This window comes from Podarcis liolepis (assembly GCF_965112155.1).
Source record: "Podarcis liolepis genome assembly, chromosome: 1".
Taxonomy (NCBI): Eukaryota; Metazoa; Chordata; class Lepidosauria; order Squamata; family Lacertidae; genus Podarcis; species Podarcis liolepis.
This window is the reverse complement of record NC_139554.1, coordinates 138553814-138579952: the sequence shown is the minus strand read 5'-3', so window position 1 is coordinate 138579952 and position 26139 is coordinate 138553814. Positions and strand designations below refer to the sequence as shown.

The following is a 26139-nucleotide window of genomic DNA, read 5'->3' as shown; positions in this document are numbered from 1 at the left end:
CTTTATATCTGGTGGGCATGTGAATTAATGCAAGTATTTTGGGAAAGAGTATTTACAGAAATAAACAAAAACACGAACCAGGATGTACAATGTAGCCCATGTCTAGGTTTATTAACAATCTTTAAAAATACTCAAATTACTACACAAGGAAGTTATCACTTTAATTTTGGTAGCAGCATGATTACTTATAGCAAAGAGCTGGGAAGGACTTGGTCATGCAATGAAAACAGAAGATAATTGCTTCATCTGAGAAACTAACTAAAAGAGTACAAGCCCTGAATGATGGTTTTGTTTATGACACCCCTTTATAAAATATTCATTTTTAATTTTTTAAAAAATTAACTCTTTTATAAAATATTCAAATGAACACACTGAGGATTGGCACCCACCAACTCTGGACATAGACTTATGGGAAAATGTGACACCTTAGTCTTTTATTTTGGGGGTGGCATGGGAAGGGGAAAACCAATTGTGTTGATAATGTTTATGTTCATGTTTATATTTTTCTGGAAAAAATAATAATATTTATAAAATCCAAAATGGTTCTTATGGATGCCTGTATTATATGCATACAAAAACGTATGCATTTTAGATTTATACCTCATCTTTCAATATTTGATTAAGCATGCTAAATGGGATTAAGCTTTTTTCAGGGCTTACTAGAGTTCCTTGCTTTTTAACTAACTGCAGAGGAATAAGTTTGTAGAATTAACTAAGCCCCACGACATAGCCAGTAGAAACATGGCGCAGCAAACTTACAGTGCGTCTAGTTCTGGTTAGTGCCTCTATCAGAGACCACGTGAGACTCCACCAGCTGCTTACATTCCATAATGGAAGAAAGGTAGGATATGCATATAACAAATAAATTGCCAATAACAATGTCTTTTTTTCTAAATGTATCAACAGGAAGTCAAAGTATATGGAAAAGGTAATCCAATCAAAATTGTGGCTGTGGATTGCGGATTAAAGCACAATGCTATTCGTTTGCTTGTGAAGGTAAATCGTACATTTTTTAAATGGCTTTCTCTTCTATGGAACTGGTTTTATAATTTTGATTTGCTCATGACCAACAAACTGGACAATTGTTTAATTGCTTGAGTTTTCACAGATATTCTGGCAGTTTCAAGTTCTGTACTCTGTACACATCTTTAGCATATGTGAGGCTAAAGATGGACTGTCATGTCCATTCTAGTTTCTCATTGGGTCTGATAGATTTGTTTTTCAAACGGGGGAAACCTCTGAACATGTGCGAAGTGCGCCCATTCGTTCTGTCCATTTGGCCAAACCGAGAAAGCCAGGGGACATGGATGAGGAGTGTGCAGTGGATCTGCAGGTGCTTCAGAGGGATTTTAGGCTTGTCCAAGGCAAAGCAAGATAGGAAGCCTCATAGCGATTCAGTGATTCAGATACCCCCAAAACAAAACTACAGAATAGTGTCGGCTGAAACTGAAACGAAAGCATCTAAGTATGGCATATAAAGAAAATGTCAGAGTGGGAGTGAGGGAGAGCAAATGCCAGGTTGAGAGAAGGAGGACAGTGAGCTCCATTGTGATTGATAGTTCAAATCCTTTTAAAGTTGGCTTTTTCATATTCAGATTCTACTGTATCATGTTAGGCTGTACTGTTCAGCATCACGGAGTTACATGTCATTCTATAGTAAACTTTTTCATACTTCCCCTTTTGTTTCCTTCCCAGAGAGGGGCCGAGGTGCATCTGGTTCCTTGGAATCATGATTTCACCAGGCTGGAGTATGATGGGCTTTTGCTTTCTGGCGGTCCTGGCGATCCAACCCAAGCACAAGAACTAATTGAGAATGTCAGGAAGGTAGAGAACATGCACTAGAATTGATATTTTGCTCAAAGCACTGTTGTCCTAAAATTCCCATGTTGCACAGTGGCAGCTCACAACCTTGGGATGTGTGCATTCCTTAAACCTCAGCTCTCCAACATTTCACCTGGTTAGGAAAAAAAAGGGGGGGGCTGTTTTAACTTGACTTGCTGTGCTACTTCCAGAAACTCCTTTGCCTTTAATGTGAGAAACTGTGAAATGGAAAAGTAGATTGTCTATGGTGACATGATAGAAGTTTACGAAATTATACTTGGCTTTGAGAAAGTGGAAAGACACTAGAACTCATGGGTACCCAATGAGGCTGAATAATGACTATCAATGGCTACTAGCCATGGTGACTGTGGAGGCAGCAATGCTTCTGAATATCAGGAAGGGAGAAGGGTCTTGTGCTCAGATCCTGCTTGCAGAGTTCCCACAGGAATCCGCTTGGCCACTGCGAGAACAGGATGCTGGACTCGATGGGCCATTGGCCTCATCCAGCAGGCTCTTCCTATGTTGATATAAGTCTTTCCCATCCAGGTTCTACAGAGTGATCGTCAGGAACCTTTGTTTGGAATCAGTTTGGGGAATCTGATCACTGGTCTGGCAGCTGGGGCTTCATCCTACAAAATGCCCATGGCCAACAGGTATGGTGACAAATCTACACCTGCGACAACAGCATCTTCAAGATACGTATTTATCCTGCCTTCACCCCACACCAATCAGTTTGGGTTGTAAACTGCCCAAATATGGCATCCTGGCTTTGTAACAGTACTATCTATAGATCTATATCTTAAAGCTAGGAGTGGCTGGGGTGGTGCTGCAAGGCTGCCCCCTCCCCAACACCAGTGGTGTTGCTTTAAGGGCGGGGCTTGCACAAGTGCATTGCTGGGCTTTGCCAGTGCCCCTCTGCAGCCTGGAACTCATAGCTGCCCTGCCCTCTGCCCTGTCCCCGTCAGCAGCAGTGATGCCAGTGTCAGGAGGCCAGCTCCATGGCATTGACTTTGGCCATTCCAATTTAAAGCTGATGCAGATTATTAGTTGAATCTCTCCACTGATTGTTTCTGAGCCCTTTTTCAAAACCTCTGTGGGATTATTGTAGCTCCTTTTGTGCGTTTCTGTTTGGTATTATTATTATTATTATTATTATTATTATTATTATTATTATTATTATTATTATTATTATTCCCCAATAGAGGATTAGGCATTTATGGGTAAATAATAAATGCAAATAAATAAATATGGCAGAAAGCAGAGTTGTTATCCTCCTAATGGATAATGGTAATGGGTGGAACAGTGTGTTCCTTTCTGCTTGCCCCTGCATGTTATTAATTGTGGCCTTCTTCTCCTGCCCTTCACACACCCACCCTCCCCTCCCCAAACTATTCCTTCCCCACTTCTCTCTCTTTGTGTGTGTCCCTTTAGAGGACAGAATCAACCAGTTGTGAACATGATGAATGGACAGGCTTTCATTACTGCTCAGAATCATGGCTACGCGATTGACAGCAACTCCCTCCCTCCTGGCTGGAAGCCTCTATTTGTGAATGCGAATGATCAAACAAATGAGGTAAAGCTCCCTCTCTCTGGGTATCTGTGAAGAATTTCATGAGACAGGGAAGATGAGCTGTACTCTGCTCAGGTGCACCCAAGAACATGCTTGCCTCTGATTTACCTAGAATGCCAATCTCCTGGTGTGTGTTTTTGCTCCTCGATGAATAGTTTCTTTTTGATTAATTACTGGATAATATACTGGATTTATTCCATTCAGGGATAGCAGGAAGATTCCTTTAATAGAGCGAGCCAGAAATCACACAGTAGTGTCCAAGGTTTTGAGCTTAGGCTGGATGTTCAGAAAAACAGGAAATATGACTGGAGGTGATGGAAACCCAGACTGGTAGATCGAATGGAGAAGTCTGCAAACCCTAATTAGGTATGACTGTTCCTCATGGAAAGAGAAATTGAAGCCAAGGCACAATGAAACAAAGAAGAAATGACTCTTCTGCTCTTGAAAATATAAAAGCTAGCAGTTATTCAGGTTTGCTTCCAGCATTATTTGGAACTCTGGGGTCCTTTGTATGGAAGAGAATAGTAAAGAAAAAAAGTTATATTAGCAAAGATTGAGATTATTTTTAGTAGTGGGAGAAGTAGGCATAGTATTCTATATCAGCAGGGCCCAGCTTGGGTAGTATAGCACCCTCGCTGCTCACCAAAGGATGATACTTCATGATCCCCAATCATCTGTCAAGGCAGATTCAACACTGTAACGTTCACATCATTATCCCTTGGTCATCTGCACAGTGTTCCAATATTATCTGCCTTGCAGTGCATGTGGTGTGCAGCAGATGTGACAGGGGCAGTTTCTTGTGGAGATATCTTCTGATAGACCCAAGAGAAACTTTCATAGCTGCATGAGTTTATGGCCTCCCTCGATGATGATCAAACAATCTCATGTTGAGTGCATCCTTGGACTGATCAGGATCAGACCTCTGCAGACAGAAATAGACAGGAGCATCACTGGCTTGATAAAATCGGGAAGTGAACTTTTTAAATAACTAAAAAAGAGAAAAGGTTGGCATTGCCCTTATTTCACAGAAAATTCCTTAATGGAGGCACTTGTACTGAGACTACCCTTTTTTGTGTAGCTGCACACCAAATTTCTGGGTGCTGTGGAACCACCATTCCATCACCCCAGCATATCTTTAAGTGCAGGCCTTGAGTCTGGCTTGGTAGCAAACAGGCTACCAGTGGAGTCCTTTAAACACAGGGGTAATGGATCCCATGCAGTTTGCACCACTATATTTTTGCACCAATTGAGGTTCCTGTACCGTTCCCCATGGCAACCCTGCACAATGGCCAGACTCTCGCTGTTCTAAGATGGCAGCAAGCATTCTGGACTGTGGAGACCACCTCTGCCTCCAACCACAGTAGTGGATCTAGGAGCCCCCCACCCCCGCTACACACCCATTCCTTTTAGATATAGTGTGATCCCTTCCAGAATGGGCAAGGCAAGGCAGACGGGGAAGCAATATGCAGTGACATGTACTTAGCTTTGGTTACTGCCTGTGTTGCAGTAGGGCATGGGTTTAGGCAGATGTGCCAAATGCTTCACAGGGAAGAGGGTTTTGAGGAGGGGTTTGGACCAAATAAGAGAGGTGGCATCACACAGGAGTTCTGGGAGGCTGTTGCAAAGCACCCATGAAGCAAAGAGGGAATTGTCTGAGGACCAGGAGACCTTCGAGCAGCTGAGGGTGGTGGGTGTTGGAGGAGCAAAGCTCAAGGGTGGGACAAGGGGGCCAATTCAGTGAATGGGAGTGGATAGGATGCCAGTGTAGAGATTTGGGCAGGGGTTACATAATCGGAGCAACCACAGAGTGATTTTGACAGGCTAGAAGTGCTGGATTGGCATGAGAGGAGATCAAGGTGAGACAGCAGAAGACAAGAAAGTCTAGTTAAGGCAAGAGATGGCTGGGGCTTGAAAAATAATTTCTTTTTTTCTCTTTTTCTTTTACCCAATGGAAAGAAGGGAAATGCCATGTCTCAGCAGTGTTATAACGGGAGATGTGGCACTGCTGAGCATTGAACTGAATGTGGGGGACAAAGGAGCAACAGGAGTCAAAGATAAAGGCAAAGTTTAATGTCTGTTCAAGCAGGAAGAAGGCGTCTGTCACTAAAGAGAGTACTTGAGGGGAGAAAGGCTTGGGAGGTAGTTTAGTTTTGGACACAATGAATTTGAGATGGCGATGAAACAACCTATGTGGAAATATTAGGGAGGCAGTTGGAGAGGGATAGCGTGCTGCTTTTTTCTTTCTTTCTTTTTTAAAAAAGGTGCTTGGAATTCAGCAAGCACTATGTCAAAGCATGTGCACTAGCCAGTGAATTACAGAGATGCTATTGTGAGCTGCTCAGCAGTTTAGTGGATAAAACATCGTTTGAAGACCTGGAGTGTAATGAATTTCAGCTGTTGTTGCTAAGTCGTCCTGGGCCTTTAAACCTGACTGCAGGGTTTGTCAACAGTAGCATTTTGATAACTCTCCTGTTTACAGAAGGGAAATTAAGGTAACCCTTTTTACCTTTTTTTGAAAAACCCATGCAGGGAATTATGCATGAGACCAAGCCGATATTCACAGCGCAGTTTTACCCAGAAGCCAATCCTGGACCAACAGACACAGAGGTACTGTGAAGGGATGAATCTGACAAAAGGTGCTTAGAGTTAAGACTTGTTGGAGGAAAGCATGTGGAGTGCGAGACTGGCCAAGACTTGGAATGCTACAGAAATATTCTGCCAATTGTTTCCCATTGAGACCAGGCATTATCCTGTCTTCTGTACATTTGGCCATGCCACGAATTAAGGCCATGGGACCCCTGTATGCTGTTTGGTACTGCCAACCATAAGAGAGCAGTCCAATCTTGGTGCCAGTTCAAAGGTGTCCCACACAGTGCAGCAGCTTGTTAAAACCAAAACAAATTTTGTGTAGCATCCTTCCTTTTCCTTTTTCTTTTCAATCTGAGAGCTCTGCAAGACCTATTGGTTTAAACATGTATTTATTTTTGAGCAATGTGACTTGCCCATACCATGTAGGGAAGATCATAAGAGCAGAGGAACATTTTTCACCATGAGGGCCACATGTCTTCACGGGAAAACTTGGCCAGAGGGGAAAATGGGATGGCACAATGGATTTGACCCACAATAGGCTACCTTCCTGGGTGGCGCTGTGGGTTAAACCGCAGAGCCTAGGACTTGCCGATCAGAAGGTCGGCAGTTCTAATCCCCACGATGGGGTGAGCTCCATTTGTTTGGTCCCTGCTCCTGCCAACCTAGCAATTTGAAAGCACGTCAAAGTGCAAATAGATAAATAGGTACCACTCCGGCAGGAAGGTAAACGGCGTTTCCATGCGTTGCTCTGGTTCGCCAGAAGCGGCAAAGCAAAGTGCTGGCCACATGACCCGGAAGCTGTACGCCGGCTCCCTCGGCCAGTAAAGCGAGATGACTGCTGCAACCCCAGAGTTGTTCGTGACTGGACCGAATGGTCAGGGATCCCTTTACCTTTACCTTTAGGCTACCTTCCAGTCGTGCAAAAAAACAGTGGTTTTTTTTTACATCCTCTTCCCCATGTGCAAGAAACATTATTACTGTTCAAGGAGACATTCCAGCCAGGCTCCTGTGAGGGGCGTGATTGAGACAGGATATGGCCAAAGGAGAGGGTGTGACTTGGGGAGAGTCCTGAGGGCCAGATAGAAAGGCTTGGGAGGGCCATATCCAAGGCCTCAGGTTCCCCATCCCTGATCAGATTAAACACCTTTCTTTCAGCAGCGGCCAGCCAGATGTTAGATGCTTCAAGGAAACCCACAAGCAGTCCTTGAAAGCAGTAGATCTCACTGAATTATATGCTCAGGTCTTGCTGTGCTTTGATCTAAGTGTGATATATTGTTTTAAACTAAGCAGCACAATTTGCATAGGTAGGATTGGGGCCCAAACCTCATATACAGTGGTACCTCAGGTTAAGTACTTAATTCATTCCAGAGGTCTGTACTTAACCTGAAACTGTTCTTAACCTGAAGCACCACTTTAGCTAATGGGGCCTCCTGCTGCCGCCGCACCGCCGGAACCCGATTTCAGTTCTCATCCTGAAGCAAAGTTCTTAACCCGAGGTACTATTTCTGGGTTAGCGGAGTCTGTAACCTGAAGCGTATGTAACCTGAAGCGTATGTAACCCGAGGTACCACTGTACATGATATATGTAAATGAAAGCAGTTTATGTCACTGAAAGGCAGATAGGTTTTTTCCTTTCCTTTCCTTTATTTTAAAACAAGACCTATTATATTTCAAATACATTTTGAATACTTTCGCATTATTGAAGTTGTAGAGCTATTTAAATGGATTCATATGCACACTTCCTTGTTCTCACGTCTGAAAATGAGGCTTAATCCCCTGTCTGTGATCTCCCATGACAATCCCTCCAGCAATAGGTTGAGTAGGTGGGAGATTGTGATTAAACAGCATAAGGATGTGAAGCGAGGAAAAAGAGGACATGCCTGCCCATATTTAGCATTCGTTGGAGATAAACAGCAGCAAAAAATGCTTAAGGGGGTGCATTTTAATCATTATTTATTTGGGGATTTTTGGTTAACTAAACATAGACCAGAAGATGGAGCACTATTATTCCCAATTTAATAGGCTAGGGAACTGAAACAGAGCAAGAGTGATTTGCTTAATGGAATTGCAGACTGTGTTTAAATCCAGGTCTCTCAATAAAACCCTGAGGTACTGTCCACTGGAACACACAAGCGTAATCCAGTTTGAAGAGAAGTGATATATACAGTTGTTCTTCATAGCAGCTTCCCTCGTAAAGACCTTGTTGATCCATGCTAAGATTTTCCTGCAAATTGGATTAGATGCATGCCTTAAACTTCTTAAGCACTTGCCTGCTTGGTTGGTTTGGGACACAATACAATGAGTGCATCTATTAATTAGGTTATTTATTAATTAAGTGAATTAGACTCACAACCTAATTAGAGAGAGTTCTAATGATACTGAACAGGGAAATTCCAGAGAGGGTAATCATGTTAGCTTGTTGCATTAAAACCCTTCAAATCCTGTGCTTATGATAGTAATTCTGTAGAACTTATGCTAACTTCCAAAAAATACAGATTTTATGCAAAACACAGTATTTATGACTTTATGTGATGAGCTGATTTTGTATCAATTATTTCGGTTAAAGGTTAGTAAGAGTAGACTGGGTCAAGTGGCTTTGTAGTGAAAATGATTGAAGACCCTGCTTGTGTACAGGAGCATGTTCAGTACCCTTTTACAACTTGAGAAATATGTGGTAGATGGACTCAGCGTGGTAACATTGACAGCCATAGAGCTACATTACAAACATGGTTTTCCCTTGTTCTTTCTGTCTTTTTATAATATAAACGTGGTCTTCTTTTGAATGCTGATATGCATTTTGTTTACTTTCCCTAGTTCTTATTTGATTCATTTATTTCACTGATCAAGAAGGGAAAAGGTACCAGTATCGCTTCAGTGCTGCCCAAGGCCACAGCTGCAACTTCCAGAGTGGAGGTCAGTTTATTAATGTGTTTTGTGTTTAGCCATCAGTCATACAGTGACTGGTACCATTATTGAAAAAGGTGGGCAGACTTGCTGTCCAGAACCTAGAGATTTGCACAACCAAAAGTACCCTGTGAAAAATGTCCTGATTTTGTTACTCATTATAGTTATATTAACTCTCATTTTGCTTTGAAATAATTGTTGATACATAGGAATTTGAGCTGTGTGCCTTGCAAGTGCAGAATTTTTGGACATAGATGAGGAAGTGAGGCAGAGATGGAGTGACTTGCCCCAAATAACCAGTGAGCCTGTGGAGGAGGAGTGGTTTGAATCCAAAGCCCACTGATGGCATATTCTTGCTGAATGTTGTGGGTCCTTATATGCTGTTAGCTGTAAATAAAACTTGGCTGGTTCCCGTTTTAGATTACACTCCCCCCATATGACTCTATATCCTCCCACAAAGCATCTGGGTGCAGAACAAATAATACAACACAAGAACTATGATCAGCCATATTGAAGCACACTTGCCTGTAAGTTAATGTGGCAATAAACAAATGAGTTGCACATTTTGCACAGTCATTCTAGCTTGCTACCAAATAAAGCTGAAATAGAATTGCGTTTCAGTTTATTTAAAACTCTAAGACCGTTAACTTGTATAACAAAAAACCTAACAAAAAAACTTATTGCTCACAACTTTTATGACACCGAATTTCCTTCTCTCGAGTGGTTCTGCTTCCTGGGATAAATATAGTGGGCTGTCAAGCCATTCAATTCTCCTGCACCTTAGGCCTAGGGCTACTTAGACCTGGGGATACTGGTCCCTGGTCTTACCTCTCTTTCTGTTGATTCCAGGCTCATATTCTGCCCCATACACGAAAGGGCAGTCTCCAGGCATTTCCAGGAACTTTTGTTTGAATCAGTGTGAAATGCAAATGTAAAACTCATACTGGTCAGAATGCTAATTTTCATTACAAATGTCTCTTCATTTATTTTGCAGTAACAGCAATTGGGCATTCATATAAACAGCATGAGAGTCTCAAAGGTTATTGAAAATTCCTAATATGTATTGCATTGCTGGATTTTCTATAAAGTTCCTCCTTTTTGTGGCAAAGTTATTCCTTCCTTCGGAAAGCTGAATTTAATGCAAAGACAACTTCAGAGTCAACTCATTGCACAAACCAGTGTGTGCAATTTAGGACTGGCTCAGTCTTATATTGAGTTGCTGTGTTAGAATCCTTTGTTCTAAATATTTGAATTTTTGCTTTTATACAAAGGACAGGATATTTGTAGTTTTGAGCAGAAAGGAGGTGTGACAGTTTCCATGAAGCTGTTCTTTAGTTTTTCCAGAGAAAGGGCTGAGAATGTGTTGGATTTGGATTCGTAAATAGACCCTGTTAGCCAGGATTGCCCATAAGACATGTATAGGAAGTGTCATTGGCTTGGATTTCTCATGGATGAATGAAAGGGAGACAGGAAATGGTTGCCAAAGCAACAGCTGAAGGGAAACATATTGGGGAAAGACAGAATTGTGTGTGTGTGTTAAGGGTGGATTTTGATCCCCTGCAATTTCTACTTTTGAGGTAGAAACCAAAACTTGAAAATATTTAGCTCAGCATCAGTATGATGCAGGAAGATAAGCAAACAGGAGACCAATACATTTATTTCAGGAGGAACATGAATATGATGACATTGATTCTATGATTCAGTGTCATATTCAATGATCTATGATTCTATGATGTCTTAGCAAATTTATATCCTGGCTTTCTGTAAAAGTACACAAGGCAGCCGGCATTGAAAATGAATCAGTACAAAATAAGATATACAACCTAAAACCCCAGAGCCAGCTAACAAACCAACTGATGGCACTTAAAACCAAGCAACAGATTTAAAACCAGGAAAACGAACGTGGGGTGATGAAGCAGGTGGGGTGCGGATCCTGATCATGTGTAATGTGTATCAATAACCATTAGCATATTCTAAACTCATATGCATGGAAGTTGAGATGCAGTGCCAAAGGAAAAAAAGAGGTACTTTCCCCTAGATATAGAATCATAGAATCATAGAGTTGGAAGAGACCACAAGGGCCAACGAGTCCAACCCCCTGCCAAGCAGGAAACACCATCAGACATATGGATGTCAAGCCTCTGCTTAAAGACCTCCAAAGTAGGAGACTCCACCACACTCCTTGGCAGCAAATTCCACTGTCGAACAGCTCTTACTATCAGGAAGTTCTTCCTAATGTTTAGGTGGAATCTTCTTTCTTGTAGTTTGGATCCATTGCTCCGTGTCCGCTTCTCTGGAGCAGCAGAAAACAACCTTTCTCCCTCCTCTATGTGACATCCTTTTATATATTTGAACAAGGCTATCATATCACCCCTTAACCTCCTCTTCTCCAGGCTAAACATGCCCAGCTCCCTTAGTCGTTCCTCATAAGGCATCGTTTCCAGGCCTTTGGCCATTTTGGTTGCCCTCCTCTGGACACGTTCCAGTTTGTCAGTGTCCTTCTTGAATTGTGGTGCCCAGAACTGGACACAGTACTCCAGGTGAGGTCTGACCAGAGCAGAATACAGCGGCACTATTACTTCCCTTGATCTAGATGCTATACTCCTATTGATGCAGCCCAGAATTGCATTGGCTTTTTTAGCTGCCGCGTCACACTGTTGGCTCATGTCAAGTTTGTGGTCAACCAAGACTCCTAGATCCTTTTCACATGTACTGCTCTCAAGCCAGGTGTCCCCCATCTTGTATTTGTGCCTCTCATTTTTTTTTGCCCAAGTGCAATACTTTACATTTCTCCCTGTTAAAGTTCATCTTGTTTGTTTTGGCCCAGTTCTCTAATTTGTCAAGGTCGTTTTGAAGTGTGACCCTGTCCTCTGGGGTGTTAGCCACCCCTCCCAGTTTGGTGTCATCTGCAAATTTGATATGCTTCAGGAACAACTCATGCAGAGACATGGATGGGGCGCCGGAACTAGGTTTTGCCCCTGGGTAGAGAGTAGCCCATTAAAGAAGTCCTCAAAATGTCTGGGTATGCAAAAATCTTATTTGAGGTTTTTAATCCCATCCATGATGCGGGTGGCACTATGGTCTAAACCACTGAGCCTAGGGCTTGCCGATTGGAAGGTTGGCGGTTCGAATCCCCGCGACGGGGTGAGCTCCCATTGCTCGGTCCCTGCTCCTGCCAACCTAGCAGTTTGAAAGCATGCCAGTGCAAGTACATCAATAGGTACCACTCCGGCAGGAAGGTAAACGGCGTTTCCGTGCGCTTCTCTGGTTCGCCAGAAACGGCTTAGTCATACTGGCCACATGATCCGGAAAAACTGCCTGTGGACAAATGTCGGCTCCCTCGGCCAGTAAAGTAAGATGAGCGTCGCAACCCCAGAGTCATTTGTGACTGGACTTAACTGTCAGGGGTCCTTTGCCTTTTTAATCCTATCCATGATAAGACGCTGGGGATGAGCACATGAGCCCCACCCCTCATTTCCATCCCATCACCATGTTGGAGGAGTGCCTTCTGCTGCAGGAAGCCTTTATGCTTGTGCAGACTGAGGTTCCCTGCATGATTTAGGATCCTTGATTTAGAACTTCTCCATGGAGCAGCCTCACTCCATGGAGAAGTTCAGCCCCCAAGTCAAGGAGGGCTGTAGTACAGCAACCGTAATGCAAGGGAGGAGCTGGGGATGAGGGAGTACTCTGCCATTGTCCCTCACTTGCGACCAAAGGTTCCCAACCCCTGTAGCAGGAGAACAGTAGGCCCTTTGTCATCTTGGAAAACATCTTGGAAAAAGAACATGTGAGGACCCAGCTTTCTTGTGAGATGGGGGCCAACAGTGCATGTGCTAATATAGCTCTACTGACCTATTGCTTGTCTTCAGGTTTCCAAAGTTCTAATCCTGGGATCTGGCGGTTTGTGTATCGGTCAAGCAGGAGAATTTGATTATTCTGGATCACAGGCTGTCAAGGCCATGAAGGTGAGAATGTGGGAGGCAAAGTAAAGTGTTTGTTACAAGGGTGGGGGACCTGTGTCCCTCCAGATGTGGCTAGACTCCAAATCCCATCAGCCCCAGCCAGTATGGCCAGTGCCCAAGGACGATGGGAGCTGTAGTCCAATAACATTTGGAGGGCCACAGTTTCCCTACACCTAGCTTAGCATGCTCCACACCCATCCTTGCTCCTTCATGTGGTAGTTATGTAATTATTTGCTCTGCCTTGTTTACATTTGTGATAGCATATGGAAATATAGGCAGAACTGGCTGCATTATTCAGTGAGCATAAAAACTCTGTTTATCATTCCTGTGAACAGGTTGTGGTCAAATTCTGTTATTAATATGTGCGCAATGAAATAAGTTCACATAAATGGTTGTGCAAAAGAAATGGCAGCCTTGCTGATTTATTGTAGAAAAAGCATTCATTATTTGTCATGTATAACTTGGTATCAAGTTCTGTCTGTTTCCTGGTTGGGAGACCAAGATAGGTTTAAAATGACAGATCACTGGTACTTGTGTGAACCAGATCACAACACATCATATGTGTTAAAATAATTGAGGCATCCTGGGTTTATATATATCCTCCCAATATACTGTTAGTCACGCAGGTGACCTGACATTGTTTTTGGGTTTTTTTGCAAAAAGTGTAAATGGGAACATTTCTGAGGCAGTAAGAGGCTTTGAAAGAGGCCTTAAATTATTCACAAAACACTTTGTCTGGATATATGTCTGTAGCTGACATACATATAGGGTTTCTATAGTAAATGGAACTGGGTGGGTGGGGGGCTTCCAATGCACTCCTATACATGTCTACTCAGAAGTAAGCTCCATTGGGTTAAATTGATTTACTCCCTGTCCCAGGTAAGTGAGCATAGGATTGCAGCCTAAGAACTCTTGTCCAATAACTCACATGTTACAGCTGTTTCTTAAGTTTTCTTTTGCAACATGGAGGTTAAAATAGCAATAGAACCTTATGAGGTAAGAGAACAAAATGTATTCATTCATTCATTCATTCTTAGAGAGACAGAGCATTTACATGGTTCCTAATCATGAAAATAAAGAACCATTCATTCTTTCTGTCCTGAGAAAAGATGAATTGACTTTTCCCAGCCAAAGTTTTTATGACATTTCCCAGCCAAAGTTTGTATGTCCCATTGATTTCACATGTTTTAATTCACTTCCATTGAAATAAATGACACTTAAGGTTTGTTTCTGTAAAACACTGAATTCTCCAAGCAAAATTCTTTAACATTTATGACCATGCTGCTGTTTGGCTGTCCTAGAAAGGAGACCGACCACCCATTCCCCTGGAGTTGTCAAACAGATTCATTGTGCTTTTCCGCAGCCTGGATGTAGACTGCAGTCAGCCTGTGAGGAAGCTCTGCTGGCTTGTGATACTGCTTGGAAAAATCAAATTATCAGAGAAATGAATTGGAGGCACCTTCCCTATACAAAGATCATCTTGATTTCTAAAGAAAAGCATTTCTTCTCAAACTGACACTCTCCTGTTCTCTGCTTCGCTTGCCCTCTGCTTTCACATTTAAGAAAAGTTACATTTCCCAGTAAATCTTGCTAGCTTGACCTTCCTGGGCTCACCAGCAGCCGGTCTCTTGATCTTGCTGCTAATCAGCCATTCCAGAAGCGACACTTGCTCTTGGTGACCTTGCCTCTGGCAACGTGATTTACAACAGCATGTGAAGCCAAGGCAGTTTGTGCGAGTGTAGCACTGCAAGACGTGCCTAAGTGTTCACATCATTATTCGCCTTCCATTGTGTTGATGCAAGACTAGCCTTAAGCTGCTGTTTATTAGGCAGCTCGACACCATGAATGATTAACATGAGGCCAAACGTAAATAGGCAACATATGCGAGCAAGTGTTAATTCACAAGGACAGCCATGGGAAGAATGGGAAGCAGAAATATATTGAAGTAGCACATGCATTTAAAACACTCCCATAGAGTGGTAGCGTGTGCTGGTGTCCTGCTTGCAGAACTCGTGTGGTGGTTGCAGATTTGCAGCTGGAATAATGCACATTAGACCACGGTCCTGGGTGATAACAGGCCACAAGTTTATTTGCTTATACAGCAGGTATGCATGACAATAGTCGGGCAAGGATCAGATCATTCCACTCCGACCTTGCTGTTGGAATGGAATTCCGCTTGATGGCAGGCACCATTGAGAGTTGGCCAGTGTTGGATCCCTGCATGGTGCAGGCCAAGCATCCGGGATCCTACTGGGCAACTGGGAGAGGGGTTTAGGCAAGGCTGGGCCACACCTGAGCTAGGGATGTGCCTTGCCCGTATCCTCCCCTAGAGCCCCTTTGCTTCCCTTCTGCTTTGATCCTTCCCAATGCCATTTCTGTCACAAGAGAAGCCCCCCAAATCCCAGCAACTCCACCTACTGCTACAACCAAACTAAGGCCAGAGCATAGGTCACCAAGCCAGGCTTTGCCCATGTTGGATAGGTGCACCCCATCCAGTTGAAAGAGGCCCATCTTAATCAATCTAATCTAATCAATGCCAGAATCGCTCTTCCACCGGAGGTGCAGCTTGAAACACTTCATCCCTGCCTGAAGAGCCAGAATGTTTGTCCCCATGGATGGTGCCTGAGTTGATTTGTCCACAGCACTGACCTTGTAAGCTGTTCCTCCCAGTGCATGGTGTTGTGCTCACAAATCTACACACACCTCTGGTCTGCAAAAGTTAAAAAAATTACCAGCACTAGGTTGTTCCCGCGAGATGTGAATGTAGCTCTTGAATGAATAGTTACTGTGTTTTAAAAAATTTTTCTAGGAAGAAAATGTGAAAACGGTCCTGATGAACCCCAATATTGCCTCAGTTCAGACCAATGAGGTTGGCCTAAAGCAAGCTGATAGAGTTTACTTTCTCCCCATCACCCCACAGTTTGTTACAGAGGTCATCAAAGCAGAACGGCCAGATGGCTTAATTCTTGGTATGGGTGGGCAGACCGCTCTCAACTGCGGTAAGTTTGTTGTGGGAATGCATTTCTCTCTTCTTACCATGGAAAGCTATCTTCATGAACTTAGCATGCTGGAAACTAAGTGAAATGTAGTCATCTTTTATATAAATAAGGACAATTATTATAGCAAATGAACTATGGTCCTATCTTCTATTTGGGTTTTTTTTAATGTAAGAATATGCATGGTTTCAAGATTTGCAGAATGTTTCATGAGGTAAATTGAAAAGCCAAGGTATTTACCAAGTTTCAAGCTGCAGCTGTCATTGTGTGTGTGTGTGTGTGAGAGAGAGAGAGACACATTTGCTTGCTTAACAGTACCATGCTATGATAACTCCTCCAGGCTACACAGTCAGATATGTACGTAATGAGAGAGCACAGATGTTTCTCTATCCTGCACACATACATGCCTGCAGATGAAGTAAATTCAGACCAGGAGGCTTTTTAGAGGCAATGATTTTAGCCACATTAAGAAGGAAAGTGGCCTTACCACTTTTAGCTCTTTGAACCAACAACTTACAGGCAATTGTGACTAGAGCTAATACACAATACTGAGATATTGAGTCATTGTAACAGCAGATTGTAATCTTATTGGTCAATTCCTCACTTTCAAATGTTGCATCTTGAACTTTGTCACAGTTTTTGCATCAGAATCATAGAATCATAGAGTTGGAAGCAACTCAAGGGCCATCTAGTCCAACCCCCTGCAATGCAGAGTACATTACACCAGAAAAATCATAATCAGCCTCTTTGGTTTGAAATGAGGGAGAATATCTTCTAGATTTGGGGAAGGATGGTGTCAGTCAATATGATATCCAGATATAACCCACATTTTTCATTTTAGAAATTCACTGACAAAGTCCCACAAAAGCAAACAAGAAATAATAGCAGCAGAACATGCTAAAAGCTGTGAGGAGTTCTGGCCTTCAAGGAAACATCTCTGAGCATGCTCAAAACAGGTGTATGGTTTTGATAGGCTGCTACACATGGCAGTGCTGTTCTTCAAGCAGTCTTCCCAGTCTTCTGATCTGAGGCTCCTGGCTTGCCTGCATTACATCAGAGAGAGTAGAAACTTGCCCAGCAGGGGTGGAAAAACTGGCAGTCCTCCTAATATTCAAATGTCAGACAAATGGTTTTTCTGCCCGGAGAGACATGTGAAGGTCCTTTCTGTCAAAGTTACTCTTTTGGGTTGGAACTGACTGAGTGGTGCAGACAGCTGATTGACAGAAATCTTCCTAGAGAGCAGTTGTCTAATACTGACCATGCCATTCATTCTCTGTGCAGGAGTGGAACTGTTCAAACGTGGCATTCTGCAGGAATACGGTGTGAAGGTCCTTGGAACTTCAGTTGAATCTATCATGGCCACAGAGGACAGGCAGATGTTTTTGGACAAACTGAATGAAATCAATGAGAAGATTGCGCCCAGCTTTGCTGTAGAATCGGTACATCAGCTGAGTTCAAATATACTTGGTTGCATCTTGAAACAGTTGAAACAGAGAGATGGATATATTTGGAGGATGTTGTTGTCCTAATTTCAGCCTAGCGCTACCTGTTCAGGGTTTCCACAAATGCATGTGAGACAGGCAGGAGAAATCAGCAGTAGGGACAGAACTTCAAGGAAGGGAATATAGAACAACCCATTGACAGGCAGGTCTATGCTATATTAGCACATGCCCCCTTTTCCCTAGAGAAACATCAGAGCCTTCCCCTCCTCTCTGCCATTCATTCTCTCTCTCTCTTGCTTCACACGGTCTTTGCATCTGCATCCCAGCCTTTGCACATTTATTGTGAGTCTGAAAAGACCCCTTCCTCAACATAATTGTAGAAACTTGGAAGGTATCAGTCATATCAGTCCTCTTTGCCAAAAGATAGGGTCACCCAGCCCACAACCCCATTTACAGATTTAGTCTACACCAACCTTCACCAGCTGGCTAGGGGCGATGCGACTTGTAGTCTAATACTTTGGAGGACTCCAAGTTAGTGAAGGCTGGTTGCACAAGTCTGAATGTGTTGTGTTGCAAGCAGAGAAGGTGCATGGGCAGAGGTACCAGGACAAATATCCTATTTCCACAGGAAATAGCTCAAGTGAGTAAGCACAGAATTTCCAACAGAGGTGGAGCCTCAGAAGGTATGCAATTCAGAGGGACTGAGATGCAAAAGATCAGTGCTTGTTTCTTAGAGTGATACACTGAGATGGTGGTCTTGTTTGCATCTATTGCTAAGCCAAACCAGACCATAGCTAAGCATGAAGAAGCACTGGGACACAGTTAAAAGATGGCAGTCGCATTGCTCCTTCCCCACTGGCTGCACTAAGCCATTGCAAGGGAGCAGGGAAGAAAGGAAGTGGCGGCTGTTTTCTCCCTGCACCAGTAGGCCTGCTTCCTCCTCATGCTTAACCATGGTTTGGTTTACATGCTGACCAGCCCAGTGAGTAAGTCAATAACCGGAGTCACTTGATTAAGAAAGCAACTTCAAGTTCCTTTTAAAAATGGTCTTACATGAATATTAGTGCAGAATAGCTTTTAGCTCAATGGGATCCATAAAGTAATATGGTAATAATTAATAGGTCTATAGAGTGTGCATTTTGATGAGCGTTGAAAATTTTGGCTGTGAATTTTGGCCAGATGGATTTGAAAGAATTGGCCACCTCTGCAGTCCATACCTCAAAATATTTCTCTCCTTACACACCAGCTGGCATCAGAAAGCTAAAACAATTCCTTTCAGTGCCTTAATATATGGAACAGGTTCGTTGTACAGTCACCCTCTGTGTCTGTGGTGTTACCAGGAAAAGGGGCCTGGCACATACAGAGCTTTTCTGAAACACTTAATTACTAAAAAGAAAAGAAAAAGACTTAAGTCTAAACTTGATTTTGATTTGTGGTGATTTCTCATTTCTACAGCTCTTCCCAACCGCTGCTAGTGATAAGTTACAGGTGAACATATCAGAGTTGAAAAACTGATGTGCAGTCGCCTTCGCCCTTTAGTTCTGCAGAAGCCGGATTCCTTGGGTTGGTGAGGAGGGGTTGTAGTCAAAGCCACATCTTTACTATAGATTCAATGTTTAGCCGTCATTCTCTCTCCTCAGGAAATATTGGGAACTGAGCTGTGTGTGTGTGTTTGTATGTTTGGGACAGGATTCTTTCATCACCCTCAACAAAAATGTAATTCCCAGGATTTTTTTTGAGGAAGCCAACCTACCTAGTATATGCTCCACAGAACATTGAGCACAGTCCTGACCATGATTCTGTCTGTGTCACATTGTGTTGTAATGTAGACAATACTGACAGGTCTTCATGATTGTTTTGGTCTTTTCTACCTGTTCTTCTTTTATTATAGACAGACGATGCTTTGGAAGCAGCAGAAAAGATTGGCTACCCAGTCATGATACGCTCTGCTTATGCCTTGGGTGGACTAGGATCAGGGTTATGTCATGACAAGGAGCAACTGCTGAATCTCAGTACCAAGGTATCACTGTGGGAGTTGTGTCAACATCTGCGGCCCACAAGGGGAGCCATTCCCTGGGGGTGGGAAAATCCAAGCAGGGGAGAGGTGCAGGTCTTGGTGGATGGGGAGGCAAGACAGTAGAACCTTTAGGCCAAGTCCAGAGTCAGCTGGTTTGGTCAATGTGCTGTGGGCACGACAGACAAGACGACTTAACCATTATGGCCTCATGTCAGCAAAGCAGTAACTTGAAATACTGTATTGCTCTAGCACTAGCCTGTTGCTTACTGAGGGCTGGAATAATCCTGCGTAAATATGGGTGTCCCAGACCTCCTCAGAGCTGCTCAGTCCCCAGGCTCTTGGTTGAAGAGGCTGCCCAGTGGGGTGTTGTTTTTTTAACAGTAACTTTTTTATTCAGGAAAAATACAATGCCCCTCCCCATAAATAGGAATATATATCTGAAATTTAACACTGAAAACAAAAACATAAAGTTTGCAATTATTCTAAAATAAAATAAACAAAGATACCGGTAATCTCTGAATAAACGTATCTGCTGGTTTTCTAAAGTAATTTGTAGAAAAACAGGTTGTTAGCAATGCAACATCACATATCATTTTAATCCAGTCTGGTCTACCCCAGCGTGCTGTTATAGACCATTTAACCACCATTAGCAAATTCAGCACCAAATGGAGACTGTCCATTTCCATATTGTCTTGTAAAGGACCCCGTGATTTTTCTTGGGGGGTGGGGGTGGTATCAGCAGGCAATCAATATACAGAGATTTTGCAAATCTTAACTAGAATTTATTTCCAGTATTCCTGAATGATAGGGCAAGACCATAAAATATCCAGATGGTCTGGAACTTCAACTGAATTAATAACACTATTGATTAATAACACTGTGTTCTTGAGATATGTTATTTGCTGGGGCTGTAAGATCTTCTGCTGCCTCTGGGACCAGTGAAGGTTGGATCCTGTGAGATGAGGGAATATATGGGGGAGGGGAATATATTGGTGTCTGAGGATGTGAGCAAGGAAACCTTCTCAGCACCAGGCGATGGCTGTAGTATTGTCGCCCCTTTTCTCCCTTCATCTTCCATCTGTGAAGATCTTTGTGTCAATGGCAGAAATCCTCATGGAGGGGAACTCGACTATCCTTAATATCTCATCACTATGCTGGTGTAAAGTTTACGGGTCCTGAACCATGGCACAACCTGGCTGCCAGTGCAGTGAATAGTAAAAGCTGATATTTGTGGTGTCATTGCTTCTATTCCATCCATCTGGGTCTCGGATCCAGAGGCCATTGGTCTGAACTTTAATCTGGCCACAGCTGGGCTGGAATATGCAGGGCATGTTCCAAAACAAAAAATAGGAGCCTTCTAACCCCTATTTAGGGAGGTGAAAAATTATGTTACTACTGCAATAGCAGACTATTCTAAATAATTGCTGCCGAGTGTTTCCTGTTCCTTGCCACAGTATTGACAATACTGCCTGCTTTTCCTCTCTCGTAATTTATTTATTCTAGACATTTGCATCTCGTTCTTCAGTGAACAAGTCTCCTAGAACAGCTTACATAAAAAATAGTAGTCAAAAAACAACAAAGCAGATCAGCTGGTCATAGTGGAATGAAGCATCACAGCAAAGAACTGTAAAAGGTTTTCTTAAGCATAAAATCCTACTTAATGGTTAAAAGCCCTGGGCATTTTTTTTTAATTAAGTTAGAGCTGAAAAGAAAATACAGATGGTGCAAGATGGGTTGGTGGGATGGAGTGCTGCAACTGAAAAGACCCGGTCTAGTCACCACGTCACGGACACAGACACTGGAGCTTGTAGAGGGGCAGGTGAAAGAGAAGAAAGGGTCATGTAAAATTTCAACAGCATGAAATGCTTAATGAACATAGAAAGCAAATATATTTTGCTTCTGGATTCAGGAAGGAAAGCACAGCATAGGATCTAGCTCACCAAGAAACACCCCCAAATTATCTTATCAATAAAACTACCCAGTCTTAGCCAAGTCAACAGCATATGAAGATGACACTGTTTCAAGATTCTACAGCCTGTGGCTTTTTCTCTTCTAAGAGGGAAGAAAAAACCTCCCGAGGCTCTTTAATGTTCCATCTTCATGTCGCTTCCTCTGGAGTTTGGTAATGTGAATGATTAAAGTGAGATTGTCAGAAATGGACCTTAATTTGTGGAAATAGTTCAGTGACTTGGGTCAAAGAGATATACAATAGTGTGAATTTTATTCTGTTTTCGAAAGATAAGTCAGGGAGGGAGAAAATGGAGCATGGTTCAGTGCTGCCTTGAACTGAGAGATAGCAATGCCCCAAGAGTAGGACAGAATAAAGCACAGAAGTGGCCAGCTGGAGACTGGAGACTGGGCAGTAAGGTGAGGCTTTGTCCTCAGCACCTGGTCTCCAGAGGTATCCTGTCCATGAATAGTGAGGCTCTATTTAGCTCTTACGCCTGGTTGCTCACAATAAAGACCGCACCTCCCTGATTTTTTCACCCCTTGTTTAAAGCACATCTACGTTAGTAGCTATCTCCATATCTTGCAGGAGTGAATTTTAATTTCCAAATTTACTTTCAGGTTCCTAATGCTGTGCCTGAAAAACAGAGAGCAATGCTGAGCTTAACAAAATCCAGCAGACGCAGCTTAACGTCTGTTCTCAGAATCTTCTTTTTAGGATGGTATATGTTGCTTTTGCTTCACTGATATCAGTGGATCTCTTGTGGACATATGGCCAATTATCACTTTAATAGGAAGCAATTATGCTCTTTACTAAGCCAGTGTGCTATATAGCCATATGTTCCATAAAAAAATCTAAATTTAGGATCCAATAATGCAAGGGACAGAAATCCCCCCCCCACACACCATATGTATCACAGTCTTCCTCCGCTCCCCACTTGGCTATTACTTTCCCAGTGTCCCTTAAAATTTCCTCTCCATCATAATGAGATAGCAAATGATGACTAATATATGCTTGGTAATTATTTTAGTAGAGTAGTTGGTTCACTTGTTTAGGCCATAAATTATTGCACAATTACCATTTTGGAAAAATGACAAACACAGATGCACATTAATTTCTCATTAAAACAATCCACTACATCAGTTTCAGCACATTTATGCTGTACACATGCTGCCGCAAAAGCAAAAGTAGCAACTTTTCCTATGACATCGCACTCCAAATTAGCAAGAGAAAATTCAGCTCTTTGCTGAGTTGATCAAGGAGTAATAGTCTCTTCAGGTTCGTGTCTCCGCTCCTCCACATGCAGCTGCTGGGTGACCTTGGGCTAGTTGCACTTCTCTGAAGTCTCTCAGCCCCACTCACCTCACAGAGTGTTTGTTGTGGAGGAGGAAGAGAAAGGAGAATGTTAGCCGCTTTGAGACTCCTGAAGGGGAGTGAAAGGCGGGATATCAAATCCAAACTCTTCTTCTTCTTCTTACCTCTTCTCCTTTGCAATGAAACAGCTCAGCAGACATTGGGGAGGGTGTCCTTTATAATGTCCGTCTACAAATATAATCTTATGAAATTTCTCTTAAATCAGCCATTCAGAATGGCCAATGGCATCTGCTTGAAGACCTTATTGGAGGAGGTCAGGGTGTTCCTAATACTGAACCAAGTAATATTTATTAAATCACCTTCATAACATTTACACAAGGGGATGATTTTACTCTTTTAAGCAGAAACAAATCTTTTTGCACTGACAATTTTTTACTTTGTCTTTAATTGTCACTATGGCAGGAACTACTATTATACCAGCAAAATACTGCTGTACAAATATCAGTCTCCTGATAGTTCAGCATACACACTTAACAAACATTTCCTTTTTAAAATCTGTCATCCTGTAATAATCAAGGCATTTGCAATGACCAATCAAATTCTTGTGGAGAAATCTGTGGCAGGATGGAAAGAAATTGAGTATGAAGTTGTGAGAGATGCAGCTGACAACTGTATCACCGTCTGCAATATGGAAAATGTCGATGCAATGGGAGTCCATACAGGTAGGTTCACCAATTTCCTTGAACTAAATACTTTCGTGGGGGGGGGGATTGTTTGATGCAATCATAGAGCTGTAGAGTTATGTGGGACCAAGGGGTCCACCCCCCTGCTCAAAGGGAGGTATTCACACCATTGCCTCCAGCCAACACAGTTCAGTTACAAGGCATCAGAAGTTAAGAGAAGTTGCAGTCAGAGTCCAGATGATTTATGCAACTGAGCCAGTCATATTAAGGTCATTGTATAAAGTGGTCTCATCACGACACTCCTGCTAATAAGTTCTTATGATGACCCCATGCATTATGTGACTATGTGAAGTTGGGTCTGGTATGCTCAGGGGCGTAGTGTGGGGGTGCCAGCGGAGCTGTGGCCCTGGGTGCACAATTTTGAGGGGCACAAGGCAGTGGTCCCCGTGCAAATAAATTAAAGACCAACTGATAGTCTAACCCTGTGCACATTTACTCAGAAGAAGTAAGTTCAATGGGACTTAAAAGGTAAAGGTACCCCTGCCCGTACGGGCCAGTCTTGCCAGACTCTAGGGTTGTGCGCTTGTTATGTACTGAGTTGAATAGGATCCAAACTGCATTGGTCCTAGAACAATAGGATCCTGATTGGTCCTAGAACAATAGGATCCAAAATGCAGCAGTCCGATTGGTCCTAGAACAATAGGATTCAGAATGCAGCAGTCTGATTGGTCCTAGAACAATGCAGCAGTATGATTGGTTGGCAGGAACCACTCAATCCTGCTCCAGATAGAAGTGAATCCACAACCTGATTGGCTTACAGTAGAATTCCGGAATTAGCCAATCATGTACAGCCCATTGTGTAAATAATGTATATAAAGCAGATACTGCGAGGGGACTTTTATTCATTCCTCATCACCACTATGAGCTGAATAAAGAGCATGCAATCACTTTGCGACTCTGAATATATTTCAGCGCTCATCTCACTCTATAGGCCAGGAGCCAGCACTGTCCGCAGACACTTCCAGGTCACGTGGCCAGCATGACAAGCTGCATCTGGTGAGCCAGCGCAGCACACGGAAACACCGTTTACCTTCCCGCTATAAAGCGGTCCCTATTTATCTACTTGCACCCGGGGGTGCTTTCGAACTGCTAGGTTGGCAGGTGCTGGGACCGAACGACGGGAGCGCACCCCGCCGCGGGGATTCGAACCGCCAACCATGCGATCGGCAAGTCCTAGGCACTGAGGTTTTACCCACAGCGCCACCCACGTCCCTTCAATGGGACTTACTCCCATCTAAATGCACATAGGGATATGGCCTGAGTTGTTCAGGTTCCTGTGAGTTATAGGACATGTCTAATGATCCACAAGAGGTACAACATCTTGTTCAGAACTTGCAATGTGGGAGATTCCACAACCTTTATAGACAGTGTGCATCATAGCAGAAAGTCATATTTGAGATGTTTCTGGGGTTTATAACATAAAATAACCTAGCATATCTATAAAAAATGAATTAAACATTGGTCTGCTGCTCAAGCACAATTGGCAGACCCTCACCAATAAAGAATGCAGCTGCTTGTGATGCACAAATGTTGGAAAATATGTGGAATTCAATATAGGCTGAAAACCATTATAGGCTTGAAAGTATGCCTGTCTTTCAAATAAGGCAAATTTCAGCATTTCTGCTTGACATTTTATTATCGTATTTATCTTAGATTTAATTAAATTATATACAATGAGTAATTCAGCATGCAGTCCTAAACATACTTACCAGAGTGAAGCCTAGTGGCTTATGGATATATGGGTTGGATTGGGTTCTTGGTCTAATTACAATATATATGATCACTTATTTATGAAGCCCTTTCATGTCCTGTAATTTGTACTCTACTCAGTGCAGTGGATGAGCTGTGTCTCTGTACTGTAGCATCTCCAGGTACGGATGGAAAAGACCCCCGTCTGAAACTCTGGAGAGTCGCTGCAAGGCAGTGCCAGAGGAACCATAGAATCATAGAGTTGGAATAGACCACAAGGGCCATCTAGTCCAACCCCCTGCCAAGCAGGAAACACCATCAGAGCACTCCTGACATATGGTTGTCAAGCCTCTGCTTAAAGACCTCCAAAGTAGGAGACTCCACCACACTCCTTGGCAGCAAATTCCACTGTCGAACAGCTCTTACTGTCAGGAAGTTCTTCCTAATGTTTAGGTGGAATCTTCTTTCTTGTAGTTTGGATCCATTGCTCCGTGTCCGCTTCTCTGGAGCAGCAGAAAACAACCTTTCTCCCTCCTCTATATGACATCCTTTTATATATTTGAACATGGCTATCATATCACCCCTTAACCTCCTCTTCTCCAGGCTAAACATGCCCAGCTCCCTTAGCCGTTCCTCATAAGGCATCGTTTCCAGGCCTTTGACCATTTTGGTTGCCCTCCTCTGGACACGTTCCAGTTTGTCAGTGTCCTTCTTGAACTGTGGTGCCCAGAACTGGACACAGTACTCCAGGTGAGGTCTGACCAGAGCAGAATACAGTGGCACTATTACTTCCCTTGATCTAGATGCTATACTCCTATTGATGCAGCCCAGAATTGCATTGGCTTTTTTAGCTGCCGCGTCACACTGTTGGCTCATGTCAAGTTTGTGGTCAACCAAGACTCCTAGATCCTTTTCACATGTACTGCTCTCAAGCCAGGTGTCCCCCATCTTGTATTTGTGCCTCTCATTCCCCCCCCCCAAGTGCAATACTTTACATTTCTCCCTGTTAAAATTCATATTGTTTGTTTTTGCCCAGTTCTCTAATTTGTCAAGGTTGTTTTGAAGTGTGAGCCTGTCCTCTGGGGTGTTAGCCACCCCTCCCAGTTTGGTGTCATCTGCAAATTTGATCAGGATGCCCTTGAGT

At 43.0% G+C, this 26139-nt stretch overlaps 1 protein-coding gene and 1 long non-coding RNA gene across 3 annotated transcripts in view; one reads left to right on the top strand and one right to left on the bottom strand.

The window, feature by feature from the left end:
* The window catches only part of CPS1 (carbamoyl-phosphate synthase 1), a 187398-nt gene that overhangs the window by 64417 nt on the left and 96842 nt on the right, over positions 1–26139 (top strand). For both annotated transcript variants that reach the window (XM_083471970.1, XM_083471969.1), the window contains exons 7-17: positions 907–996; positions 1696–1824; positions 2368–2474; positions 3253–3394; positions 5921–5998; positions 8795–8893; positions 12754–12849; positions 15656–15845; positions 17124–17281; positions 19176–19304; positions 23141–23285. In XM_083471970.1, coding sequence (XP_083328096.1) covers positions 907–996; positions 1696–1824; positions 2368–2474; positions 3253–3394; positions 5921–5998; positions 8795–8893; positions 12754–12849; positions 15656–15845; positions 17124–17281; positions 19176–19304; positions 23141–23285 — 1363 coding nt within the window. The remainder of the gene's footprint in view (positions 1–906; positions 997–1695; positions 1825–2367; positions 2475–3252; positions 3395–5920; positions 5999–8794; positions 8894–12753; positions 12850–15655; positions 15846–17123; positions 17282–19175; positions 19305–23140; positions 23286–26139) is intronic.
* On the bottom strand, positions 3599–4643 carry LOC310693580. The gene is made up of 2 exons (XR_014519252.1): positions 4035–4643; positions 3599–3896 (listed from the first exon to the last, which is right to left on the bottom strand). It is a non-coding gene; the product is annotated as an uncharacterized lncRNA (long non-coding RNA).